Below are 12,355 nucleotides of genomic sequence, written 5' to 3' on the forward strand. Positions count from 1 at the left end.
TTGGAAAGAATGGGTATTCCAGAACACTTACTTGTGCTCATGAGGAAGCTGTACATAACCAAGAGGCAGTTGATAGAACAGCGCAAGAGGATACTGAAAGGGTTAAAAGTGTGGTATCCTGTCACCATCCTTATTCAGTCTGTATGCTGAGTAAATAATCCAATAAACTGTATTATACGAAGAAGAATGTCGTATCAGGATTGGAGGAAGACTTATTGACAGCAGATCATACAACCTTTCTTTCTTGAAAAGCGAAGAGAGCTTAAAATACGTACTAATGAAGATCAAAACTACAATCTTCGGTGTGGGTTCCACCTCAGTGTAGAAAAAACAAGAAGCTTCACCACTAGACTGATAAATAACATGATAAATGGAGACAAGACTGAAACTGTCAAATATTTCATTTTGCTTGTATGTACAGGCAACCCTCATGGAAGCAGCAATCAATAAATCAAACATTAGGCAAACCTGCTGCACAAGACCTCTTTAAAGCGCTCAAGAGCAGACATATCAGTTTGAGGACTGAAGTGCACCTGACCCACGCTGTAGTGTTTTCACTAGCCTCATATGCATGTAAAAGTTGGACAGTAAATATGGAAGTCCATAGAAGAATTGATACATTTGAGTTATGGTGATGGAGAAGAATATTGAAAGTACCTTGGACTGCCAGAACAACAAACAGATTTGTGTTGGAAAAGATACAACCAGAATGCTTCTTAGAAGAGGCCAGGATGGTGAACCATCACCTCTCATACATCATTTTGACATATTATTAGGAAAGACCCAGTCCCTAGTTAAGGAGATCATGCTTGGTGAAGTGGAGAGTCAGCAAAAAAGAGAAATACCCCCAACTAAATTGGTTGGCACAGTGGTAGCTATGGGCTCAAGTGTAATAGCAACTGTGAGGAAGGTGCAAAACCAGGCAATGTTTGCTTCTGTTGTGCATATGGTTGCTGAATTGGAACCGACTCAATGGCACCTAATGACAAATCACATCTAGGATTTTTTATTTAGAAGATACAGGTGTCCAGGTGAACACCCAATGTTTAAATTAAAAGAAGGGAGACTTGTTTCTCTTGTTCTCTACACAGAACTGATGTTCAGTTCAGATGATCTAATTTACATCCTCAAAGAACGTGACTCAGCCTGGTTTAAGCTCCTTCTCCATGCACCCATACTACCCACTACATAGGTCTGCTGCTCTGGGTCTTTTACTCTGCCTCTGCTGTATAATCACTTTGGTCTCTCCCCTCTAACACCCTAGCCTTTGACCTACTGTGCCTGGCACACAGAAAAATGCAATAAATATTTAAGTGAATGAATTAGTTTTAAAAAGAAGAACAAGATGAGCAATTAATCCTCAATCTGGTTAGAACTTAAAATTTCCCCTCGGTTGACTTTGTCTGCCTCATATTTCTTAGGGATTGTCATTCAAATGCGTGTGCAGCAGTTTAGTTAGTAAGCTTTGGTTGTTCAGACTGGGATATTTCCCTGTAAGCTGGGCAGAACGGGCCTGAGTTCTCACAGTGACTAGAGCTAAAATAAACATAACTCACCTTTGTGCTCTCCACTCGCCACCACCAGCTGTTTAGTCCTTTGTCTAGTCTGTGTTGTGTGTTTTTTAAAATTAAACAGCCTATAGTTTACGGTTTTAACCATTGTTAAGAGTGGCATTAATTATACTCAATGTTGTACACGCACAAATCACCACTTTTTTTTTCCCAAAAATTTTTCATCACCTCAAACAGAATCTCTATACCCATTAAGCTCTAGCTTCCCATATCTCCCTGCCCCCCTAGCCCATGGCAACCACTGATCTAGTTTCTGCTCTGTACATTTGTTTATTCTAGATATTTTGCATTGATGGTGGCTTCAGAAAGTCTGTGGCCCCACATATGTGGCCCTTTGTGTGCCTGGCTTATTTCACTTCACATGGTGGTTTCAGGTTCATCCACGCTGTAACATGTATCAGCACGCCATTCTTCTTTATGGCCAAATAATATTTAATTATCTGAGGGGCTTCAGAAAGCTCATGGAAAAATTCCATTATCTTTTAATTCCATTTTCCCACAAACTTTCTAAAGCCCTGTGTATGTATATACCACATCCGTTAATCTGTTGATTGACACTTGGGTTTCCACCTTTGGGCTCTTGTAAATAAATGCTTCTGTGAACATTGGTATGCAGGTGACTACTTGAGTCATTGCTTTCAATCAAGTATTTTGGGTACGTATTCATGAGTGGAATTGCTAGGCCATATGGAGTCCTAGTGTGGCACTGTAGGATCAGCACTGGACTATTTACACGGTCGGTGGTTTAAACCCACCAACTGCTCCTTGGAAACCATATATGGAACCGATTCAGTGGCACTTAACAACATTAGCAAATAGTGTTGTTGTTGTTGTTGTTAGGTACTATTGAGTCGGTTCCAACTCATAGCAGTCCTGTATAAGGAGGGTTTCTGAGGAGTGGCTGGTGAGTTTGAACCACGACTTTGGAGTTCAGACCGACCCTGAGGTCACTTGTGTATCTGGTATCCGATGGCTCCACACCAGGACTCCAACAAGTGGTAGTTCTGTGTCTGAGACTGTGTTTGAGGGACCACCAAGCTATTGTTCACGGTACATGTACCACTTCACATTCCCGTCACCTGTGGACAAGAGTTGTCACTGCAACACAACCCCCACAATGCTGGTTATGGCTTCGTTTTATAATAGCTATCCTAGTGGATACAGAAGGAGCCCTGGTGGCATAGTGGGTAAAGCATTGGGCTGCTAACTGAAAAGTCAGCAGTTCAAACCCAGCAGCCACTCCATGGGAGAATGATGAGGCTATCTACACCAGCAAAGATTATACTCTAGGAAGCCCAACTGAAGCCGTTGTATTCTGCCCTATGGAGACATTAGGAGTCAGAATTGACTCCACAGCAGTTAATATTTTTTTTTCAGTGGATATGGGATGGTGGCGTGGCACTGTAGGATAAGCGCTGGACTGTAAACCACAGAATTGACCGTTCAAACTCACCAGCCGCTCCTTGGAAACATATACAATGTCACTGTGTCAGACTGACTGAAGGGCACATAACAACAACAAGGAAACGGCATCTCATCGTTTTGACTTGCATTTTACAGAAATGTCTATTCAATTCCTTTGCTCGTTGTTAAATTGACTCTTTGTCTTTTTGTTGTTGAGTTATCTGTCCCTTGTCTACTCTTAACTGCATCCTATTCATTCCGTATAAGTGGAAGGAGACTGTGATATGCTGGACAGGCATAATAGTTCTGGGATTACAAAAGTGAATAAGGTATCTATGTCTGTCTTTTAGAGACATGGGTTGCTCTGGTAGCGTAGTGGTTACAAATTGGGCTGCAAACCGCAAGGTCAGCAGTTTGAAACTGCCAGCTGTTCTGTGGGAGAAAGATGAGGCTTTCTGCTCCCGTAAAGATTTACAGCCTCGGAAACCTTGTACAGGGTCGCAATGAGTTTGAACCGACACCATGGCACACAGCCACCACCACCAATGCAGTATACTAAGGAAAATCTTTGAAGTATGTAAAATGTAAATTTAAGGGATGGGAAGGTTATGAAAAGTTGCTCTAAGAAAGTGATGTTTGATACTAATATTAAGGACAAGTTCAGATTTGAGGAAAGGGGACAAGCATTACCAGGAAAAGGAAAATCATATGGAAAGAACTCGAAGCAGGCAGATATAGAAATAGGAAGTTTGTATAAGGAGGAATATGGGAAGATGAGGCCAAAAGGAAACCCAGACCTGAAGCAATATGGAATTTAACCTGTCAGCCGAAGGGAGTATAATTAACAATTGTAAGCAGAAGAATGACATGATGTCACCTGTGTCTTCCTTTTCATGATTTTCTGCTCTTGACCTTTTCTATCATTCATTACTGCTGCTTTCTTGGAGAATGCCTTGTGCCTACTCCCTTCCCAAGTCAATTCAATGGGCTGGAGTGACTCATTTCATCTTAGGTTACAGTTGGGAACAATATAAAAATAAAGGATGTTTGCCTACTTCATCCCATCCATACCCCCCCCAAAAAAAATTCTGTACCATGGCTAGATATTATTACCCTAAATCCATCTTGTTTCCTCACTAATTGAGAAGCTGGGAATATCTCATTCCATTCTTACTGTGATTGGGGGTTAGGGAAGGGTTAGTGATAATAGCTGTATATATATGTATTTTAAAAAAATACTCCATGGCTTAATTATACTGTATTACCAGAACATGAAAGCAACAGAATTTGTGTACTTACAACTTTGTAACTATTTTGTGTTGACGTTTCTTTAGGCTCTCCATTGTCTGCACCTAAATAATAAATTGACACACTGGACTTGAAGTCTGGGAGCCTCTCAGGTGACCTAGAAGTTCCTGGTGACTGCTCTGTCTGGTTGGCCCCACTGCGGGGCATCTATGGGTGTGGTTGCTTCTGCACGGGGTCCTAGGTAGGCGTGTATAGTATACCGTTCTCTGGGATTTTACAAAGATGCCATTCTTGGCACACTGAAAATCATTTGTGCACAACCTGTTTTTTCCCATCTATGAATCTCATTCAATTAGAATGTAGTTTATGAAGAGTATCCCATTTTTAAATGTAATTTCAAGTAGCAGACAGCAGCTGTGCATATTACTTGGCTGCTTCAGACCTTCCTACTTACCCTTCAGACCATCCTGGCAGCCCATGTAGCAAAGGTGGGAAGCAGGCCGACTTCTCGGACTCATTGCTGCCACCTGCTAAAGCCTGGCTACTGATGCACGAAGGCTGCTGAGTGAGTGCACTTCAGGGAGGATCAAGAATCGTGATTCTAGGTGCGAAACCTACCTGTGAGTAAAAGGCAGAACCTGTGTGGTGCATCTGTCTAGCAGGCCTGAGGCTCAGCGAGCTTAGCAATGCACAAAGGACCTAGAGCTCCTAGGATCTTAAAGCTGGGAGAGCCCTTAGGGCAGATGGTGTGAGGCATTAGTGTAGTTAAATCAGAGCCACATTCCTGGCCCCAGAGGTTTTGATTCACTGGGCCCAAGATGAGGTTTGTTTAACAAGCTTCCTGTGAGGTTCTGATGCAAGTAATTGCAGCATGGCCCTGGAGAAGGGCATGGCTTGAACTATTTACGTAAGCAAGAGCCTCTTAATTATTTTCCTCGTTTCAATAAATATTTTAAAAGCATGTCTTCATTTCAGTGGCAAAAACGTCAAACCATGTGCACTGCATGTGCATATGTGCACACACACACACACAGAGTCTGCATTGTGGTACTCCCAGGCCCTGCAGAGTTGCTGTGCGTTCCAAGTAACTCGTGACCTGTGTGGGACACACCGTTAAGTCGTTATGTTTGGTGGCCAGAGCTAGAATTTGAACTCAGATTTCCATGCCACCTTTTTCCATAGTTCTGGCTCAGCGATGGTAAAATTTTCCATATCAGAATAAAGCCATGCTTCTAAATAAATAACAAAAAATATCATCTAAAAGAACACTCGAGGTATTTTCTGTGTGGTAGTTTAAGAGTGGTGTTGGGTGGCATTGCCAATGCTCTTCTCCTGAACGGGTTCATCCTACACTCCTACCACCACAGACCCCTCCCAGTACTCCCTCTCTTCCATGTCAGCTTATGACCTAGAAAGCCAATATAGACAGACCCAGGACCAGAGCACTGGAAACATGGCCTCATACCACGCTGGGCGTCCTGAGGGTCTAGCATTCACTCCTTCCACCCCACCCCAGTCAGAAACTAATGGCAACATCCATATGGCATACACTTCAGCTTACCTACTCAAGTGTAGACCAAATGTTAATTTTTTTTTTTATGTTACATAACTTTTTTTTTAATGTTTTATTGTGAATTATATGATAGTTTACATGGGAGAACCTTAGTCTTACATTCATTCCATCGTATATCATCTCATTGCCATGGTTCCAATCCCCTCCATGCATCATCAACCAACCAAAGGGTATATCCTAGAAACCCACCCTCTACTCTTCCCCCTCCTCCCTCAAATGTTAATTTTGACTCGCACAAAATTTGTATATTGTTGGCTTGTTTCGCTTTTCTTACATCCACTGCTTCTTGAGGGGCATATTTTGGATTAGTCTTACTAAGAATTTTTGGATGGGATGAATCACTCTTAATACTGAAACCAGTCTTTGAATTGAAGCGCACACACCAAAATTGTTGGATTGGTTTGTTCTACAGCAAGAAAATTACTTTAGTAATTAACTTTTCTCTGCGCTCCAAGAAAGAAGGACTATAATTTGTATTAGTCAGCTTATAGTAGAATATCTTTTGGCCTTGCAATTTGGCAAGGAAAGGTGGGGTTTTATGTTACATAGCTGACATTGCTGTGTGTACAGCGATCATTTGGTGAGTTATCTCTCGGGTTTTGATGTGGTGCTGTGCGTTAATGTGCTAGACTGCAGATTGGTTTGAACCACAATGTTGGCAGTTTAAGCTCACCAGTTGCTCCTTGGAAACCTTACTTAGGGTCACTGTGGGTTGGAACCGACTTGACGGCACTTTACAACAACAACAACGAAGGTACAATACAGAGTTCTGCCCCACATCACTGCTCACCTTTTTCCCTTGCAAAAGCCAAGCACGAAAAAGCTGCTACACCGTAATTCTTAGATTACCGTACTCTAGTTTCTTACTCTTCATTCTGACTTGGAAACTTGGCCAACACAAATAATAATTGCTCTCATTACACAGATAAAGTTAAGGGTCCTCCTAGCAAGTTTGAGAACCTATCATGGAACTTAAAATTCGGAATACCTGTTGTTTGCTTGGTTTAGGAAAATATGATATGTGCTTTTAAATATGTGTCTTACTTTTTTGTGCTGCTATAGAGTCCTTGTGTGGCTCTGTGGGTTAATGCACCAGACTGCAAAGCTGTTTGAACTACAAGATCGGTGGTTTAAGCTCAGCAGCTGCTCCTTGGGAACCCTATACAGGGTTGCTATGGGTCGGAACCAATTCCACAGCACTTAATAACAACATAGCAGTCCTGATGTGGCACCATCGGATAAGCGCTAGGCACTTAACAACAACAACAAATAGGAGAAATGCCATGTTGGGGGGCTTATCCCTTCTTCTTCTTCTTAGTGGTGGTGGTGATGTGCCGTGGAGTCGGTTCTGACTCATAGCGACCCTGTACAGGGTTTCCAAGGCTGTAAATCTTTACAGGAGCAGAAAACCTCATCTTTCTCCTGCGGAACAGCTGGTAGCTTCAAACTGCTGACCTTGTGGTTCGCAGCCCAATTCGTAACCACTACGCTACCAGAGCTCCTTCTTGTTAGGTGTTAGTCAATATTGACTCATAGCGACCCTCTGCACAACAGAATGAAATACTGCCCAGTCCTGCATCATTCTCAACCTTCATTCCTACGCCTGAGCCCATCGTGCTGCCCTGTGCCAATCCATTTCATTGGAGGTCTTCCTCTTTTTCTTTGACCCTCCATTTTACCAACCATGATGTCCTTCTCCAGGGGACTGGTCCCTTGTGATAATATGTCCAAAGTATGAGAGACAAAATCTGCCCATCTTGGCTTCTAAGGAGCATTCTGGCTGTACGTCTTCTAACACAGATCGTTTGTTCTTCTGGCAGTCCACGGTACTTTTAATATTCTTCTCCAACACCGTAACTCAAATGCATCATTCTACTATGGTGTTCTTTATTCACTGTCCACCTTTCACATGCATATGAGGTTATTGAAGATACCATGGCTTATCCCTAGCAGAAGTTTATTCCTTCACAGTTTAGGAGACTACAAGTCTGAATTCAGGGAGCCAGCTCTGTCTTCTCTCAGTTCTAGAGGAGAGAGGTCCTTGTCTCTTCAGCTTCTGCTCCTCCTTCTTGGTGATCCTCATTTGGCCTCCATTGATGCTTCCGTGCCTGTACCTTTGATATCTCAAAAGTGATCGCTTTAGAAAGACTCTGCACTGATATGACTTCATTAACATAACAAAGATAGCCCTTTCCCCAGATGGGTTTACATCCGTAGGTAGGTAGGTATGTATGTTGTTGTGTGCGTCAAGTCAGTTCTGACTCACAGAGGCCCAATAAGACAAGAGTAGCACTGGCTCCATAGGATAAGTACTGGACTCCAAACCACAAGGCCAGCAGTTCAAGCCCACCACAGGAGAAATATGAGGCTTTTTGCTCCACAAAAGATTTAAAGCCTTGGAAACCCTGTACAGGGTCTCTGAGTCTAAACCAACTCCACGGTACTTAAGAATAAGGAATCCTGGAGTGACGCTGAAGGAAAAGCACCGAACTGTTAACTGAAGGCTGGCAGTTCAAATTCACCAGGTGCTCCTTGGAAACCCTATACAGGGTCACTATGAGTCGGAACCAATTCGAAGCACTTAACAACAACAATCTTTATGGGACCAGATATCCAGGTCTTTTCTCCTATAGAGCCACTGGTGGGTTGAAACTGCCAACCTTTCGGCTAACAGCTAAGGGCTTAACCGTTGTGCCACCAAGGCACCTTACCCACAGATACAGGGATTGGGATTTACAAAACACAATTTAGTCCGTAATAATACGCTCCTGCTCCTGGAATCAGACTAACCCTGATTGTGAGCTGGGCCTTTGAGTGCTGTATTGTATCAGTCAGCATCTTGTTTAAGGGCCATCAAGTTGGTTCCAACTCAGCCATTCTGTAGAGGGTTTCTGAGGGGCAGCTGGTAGGTTTGAACCTCCGACCTTGTAGTTCAGTGCTTATCCTACAGCACCACACTGGGAGTTTGCTAGTATATTTTCTTCTACACTTTTCTTTAAGCTCTAAAGTTGTTAGCATTCAGAACTTTAACTCCTTTGATGCAAATCATCACATTTCAACCATGGATAGGTTGTATAGAATCAGTGTTTACTGACCATGTTTACAGAGGATTATAAATTTTTTTTTTTCAGGATTATAATTGTTATCATTTTAAATGGACTTTGACATTTTGTTCTCATTTTAAATCGTATTTCCTGCCTTCGTAATCTTACCGCTTGAGGGTTTTGTTTTTGTCTCTTTTTTCCAGACGTACCTGAAGGAAATCTTAAGAGAAATTGGTATTCAGAATGTAAAAGGAGCCCACAAGAACACATGGGAGCTGAAACCAGAGTACAGGCATTACCAGGCGGATGAGAAGAGTGAGTGAGATGGCACCGCCATGCTGACGGAGAGCTGGGGGCTCCTGCCCGGCCGGGACACACAGACACTGAGCACCGCCGCTTACTACGGTCTCAGTGACTGGCTCCTCTGCTTCTCCAGTTACGTTTTTGTAGCCATTAATTCTTACAGAGTTTCTAAGTGTTTTTTGAAAAGAAAGAACAAGTTTATTTATAGACTTTTTGTCAAACCAAATTATTCACGATAGGGATAAAGGTTGAAGATTAAGAGAATGTTTCTTTAAAGTATTAAAGTTTAAAATTAGGAAATTTTTCTAGATGAGAACTATCTGTCCTCGCTGTATCTCTAGGGAGCTGAGGGAAAGCAAATTCTGACTGAATGCACTACGAAAATACATCACTAACTGCAGCTAAAAGGAATAAAGAACCGACGTTCCAAGGTCTGAAATTGTCAAAGAACAAAGCTGTCTTTATTTGTGTATATATAGGTGGTCAGGTGCACATTATGAAATGAGAGCATTTGAGTTTGTACTAAGCAGTTTTCATTTTAGTTGATACTGATATAAAAAAAAAAAAAAATGGGGGGAAAAAAGTCATGATCGATTGGTGTTTATTTAGAAGTTAAATCCCTGTCCAGAATATCAAGATACGTCTTCCCCAGCCAGAGTAGAAGCACTCAGCGACAGGCTTTCGCCTGGGATTTTCTCAGGCCCCCAGCAGGCACGTATTTGAGTGTGGGTATCATGTGACAAATGGTAGCACCTCATTAAAGGAGGGCCGTGCATCTTTGGAAGGAGCTTTGGTGTTACATTGGCTAAGCACTTAGCTGCTAGCAGAAAGGCCAGCAAGCAGTTCAACCCCGCCAGCTGCTCTGTGGTAGTCCGCTACCATAAAGGTTTGCAGCCTCGGAAACTCTGGGGCTGTTCTCCTCTGTCCTATAGGGCCAGTGTGAGTCCAAGTCCACTCAGTGGCAGTTTTGGTTTTGGTGCATCTTTGAGACAGAATGGAGATGAGTCCCATGTGTGTAGACAGAAAAGGTTAATGTCAAAATTATTGCTAGAGAATTGTTAAGTGCCGTCGAGTCGGTTCCGACCCATAGCGACCCTGTATAGGGTTTCCGAGGAGCAGCTGGTGAGCTTGAACCGCTGACCTTGCAGTTCAAACGGCTTTGCAGTCTGACGCATTAACCCACAGCGCCACACCAGGACTCCCTGCTGGAGAGAAGCAGTGTTTGATTTATCTTTCCTTATAATTAGTTTTTAAATAAAAACATTGCTTGTACATGGTTAAGAAATTTTATAGCACAAAATAGTGTGTATTAGGCAATTCAGAATCATACAGCTGTGCCAGCATGTTTCAATGACGAAATGTCTCACAGAAAGTTCTCCTGGGCTTCCTGCCTCGGAAGCACAGCAGTCGGCACCATGGGAAGGTGAGGAGCTGCCCCACAGATGACACCTCCGAGCCTGTCCACCTCGCAGCCTTCCTGTGCTGTAAGGCCAGCATGACCCACATCGTGCGTGAGATCGACAGGTCAGGATCCAAGGTGAACTAGAAGGAAGTGGTGGAGGCTGTGACCATTGTGGAGACGCCTCCCGTGGTGGTGTCGGCATCGTGGGCTACGTGGAAAAGCCTCGAGGTCTCCGGACCTTCAAGACTGTTTTTGCTGAGCACATCAGCGATGAATGTAAACAGCACTTCTGCAAGAACTGACATAAATCGGAGAAGAAGGCTTTCACAAGTACTACAAGAAGTGGCAGGACGATGATGGCAAGAAGCAGCTGGAGAAAGACTTCAGCAACATGAAGAAGTACTGCCAGGTCATCCACGTTGTAGCCCACACCCAGAGGCGCCAGAAGGCCCACCTGATGAAAATCCAGGTGAACGGGGGCACAGGAGCTGAGAAGCTGGAGCAGCAGGTGCCTGGAACCAGGTGTTCAGGCAGGACAAGATGATTGATGTCATCAGAGTGACAGGGGCAAGGGCTACCAAGGGGTCACCAGCCGCTGGCACACCAAGAAGCTACCCCACAAGACCCACTGAGGCCTGTGCAAAGGGCCTGTATCGGGGCCTGGCATCCTGCCTGTGTGGCCTTCTCTGTGGCACATGCTGGGCAGAAGGGCTACCCACCACCACACTGAGCTCAAAAAGAAGATCTACAAGATTGGCCAGGGCTACTGTATCAAGGATGGCAGACTGATCAGAAACATTGCCTCCATTGATTACGATCTGTCTGACAAGAGCATCAGCCCTCTGTGTAGTTTTGTCCACTGTGGTGAAGTGACCAATGACTTGGTCATGCTGAAAGGCTGCATTGTAGGGACCAAGAAGTGAGTGCTCACCCTGCACAAGTCCTTGTTGGTGCAGACCAAACGTCAGGCACTGGAGAAAACTGACCTCAAGTTCATCGACACCACCTCCAAGTTCGGCCACAGCTGCTTCCAGGCAGTAGAGGAGAAGAAGGTGTTCATGGGACCACTTAAGAAAGACTGAATTGCAAAGGAAGAAGGAGCTTAATATGGGCAGCTGGTGGGATCTCAATAAAAACTATTTTCTGGGATAGGGGGAAGAAATCATACTCACAAACAAGACCACAACAAGAAGAAAAAACTTTAGCAAACTGCACAATGAAAGTTATTTTTTTACTTGTGTATTTTTCAGCTGCTTCTAGATGCTTGCAAGCCAAGAAGTAGTAGCAAATGACACAGCTATAAGAAAATATGACATAATTAAAGCCAAGTGAGGAAATGTGATATCCATTAAGACAAATATTTCTGGTATTTGTTTGACCTCAGAGCACTAGAATTCGGAAGTTGAATACCACTGCATTGGTCCTTGCGTTCCCTCTCTCTGTTAAATGAGATTACGGTTAAGAAGGCTGGTCCCATCTCCAGCACACCCCCATTTGTTTTGTTCTTGTTCTGTTCTTGTTCGGATGCAGCAACCAAGTGTATCTCTAAAAATGAAAGAAAGAGAAAAAAAGACAAAGAAGAAAACCACAATTTCCTGTGAGTCCATTTCTACCCATGGTGACCAGGTGACCACCCATATATGTCAGAGTAGAACTGTGCTACATGGCTTGTCAGTGACTGATTGTTTGAAAGTAGGTCACCAGACCTTTGTTCTGAAGCAACTCTTGGTGGGTTCAAACTACCAGCCTTTCAATAACTAGTCAAGAGCCTACCTACATCACCCGGGGACCCCTAAATGTACTCCCATCA

At 43.5% G+C, this 12,355-nt stretch overlaps 1 protein-coding gene and 1 pseudogene across 1 annotated transcript in view; both read left to right on the forward strand.

Moving 5' to 3' along the window:
- GTF2F2 (general transcription factor IIF, polypeptide 2, 30kDa) overlaps window positions 1-9,163 on the forward strand; it is a 176,871-nt gene extending 167,708 nt beyond the window's left edge. Inside the window, exon 8 of the mRNA XM_006837619.1 lies at window positions 9,044-9,163. Within this exon, the coding sequence (XP_006837682.1) occupies window positions 9,044-9,163 (120 nt within the window). The remainder of the gene's footprint in view (window positions 1-9,043) is intronic.
- A 1,338-nt stretch (window positions 9,164-10,501) lies between these two features.
- LOC102835272 lies at window positions 10,502-11,651 on the forward strand (annotated as a pseudogene).
- Window positions 11,652-12,355: the final 704 nt, after the last annotated feature.

The sequence above is a fragment of the Chrysochloris asiatica genome, unplaced genomic scaffold, assembly GCF_000296735.1.
Source record: "Chrysochloris asiatica unplaced genomic scaffold, ChrAsi1.0 scaffold00022, whole genome shotgun sequence".
NCBI lineage: Eukaryota > Metazoa > Chordata > Mammalia > Afrosoricida > Chrysochloridae > Chrysochloris > Chrysochloris asiatica.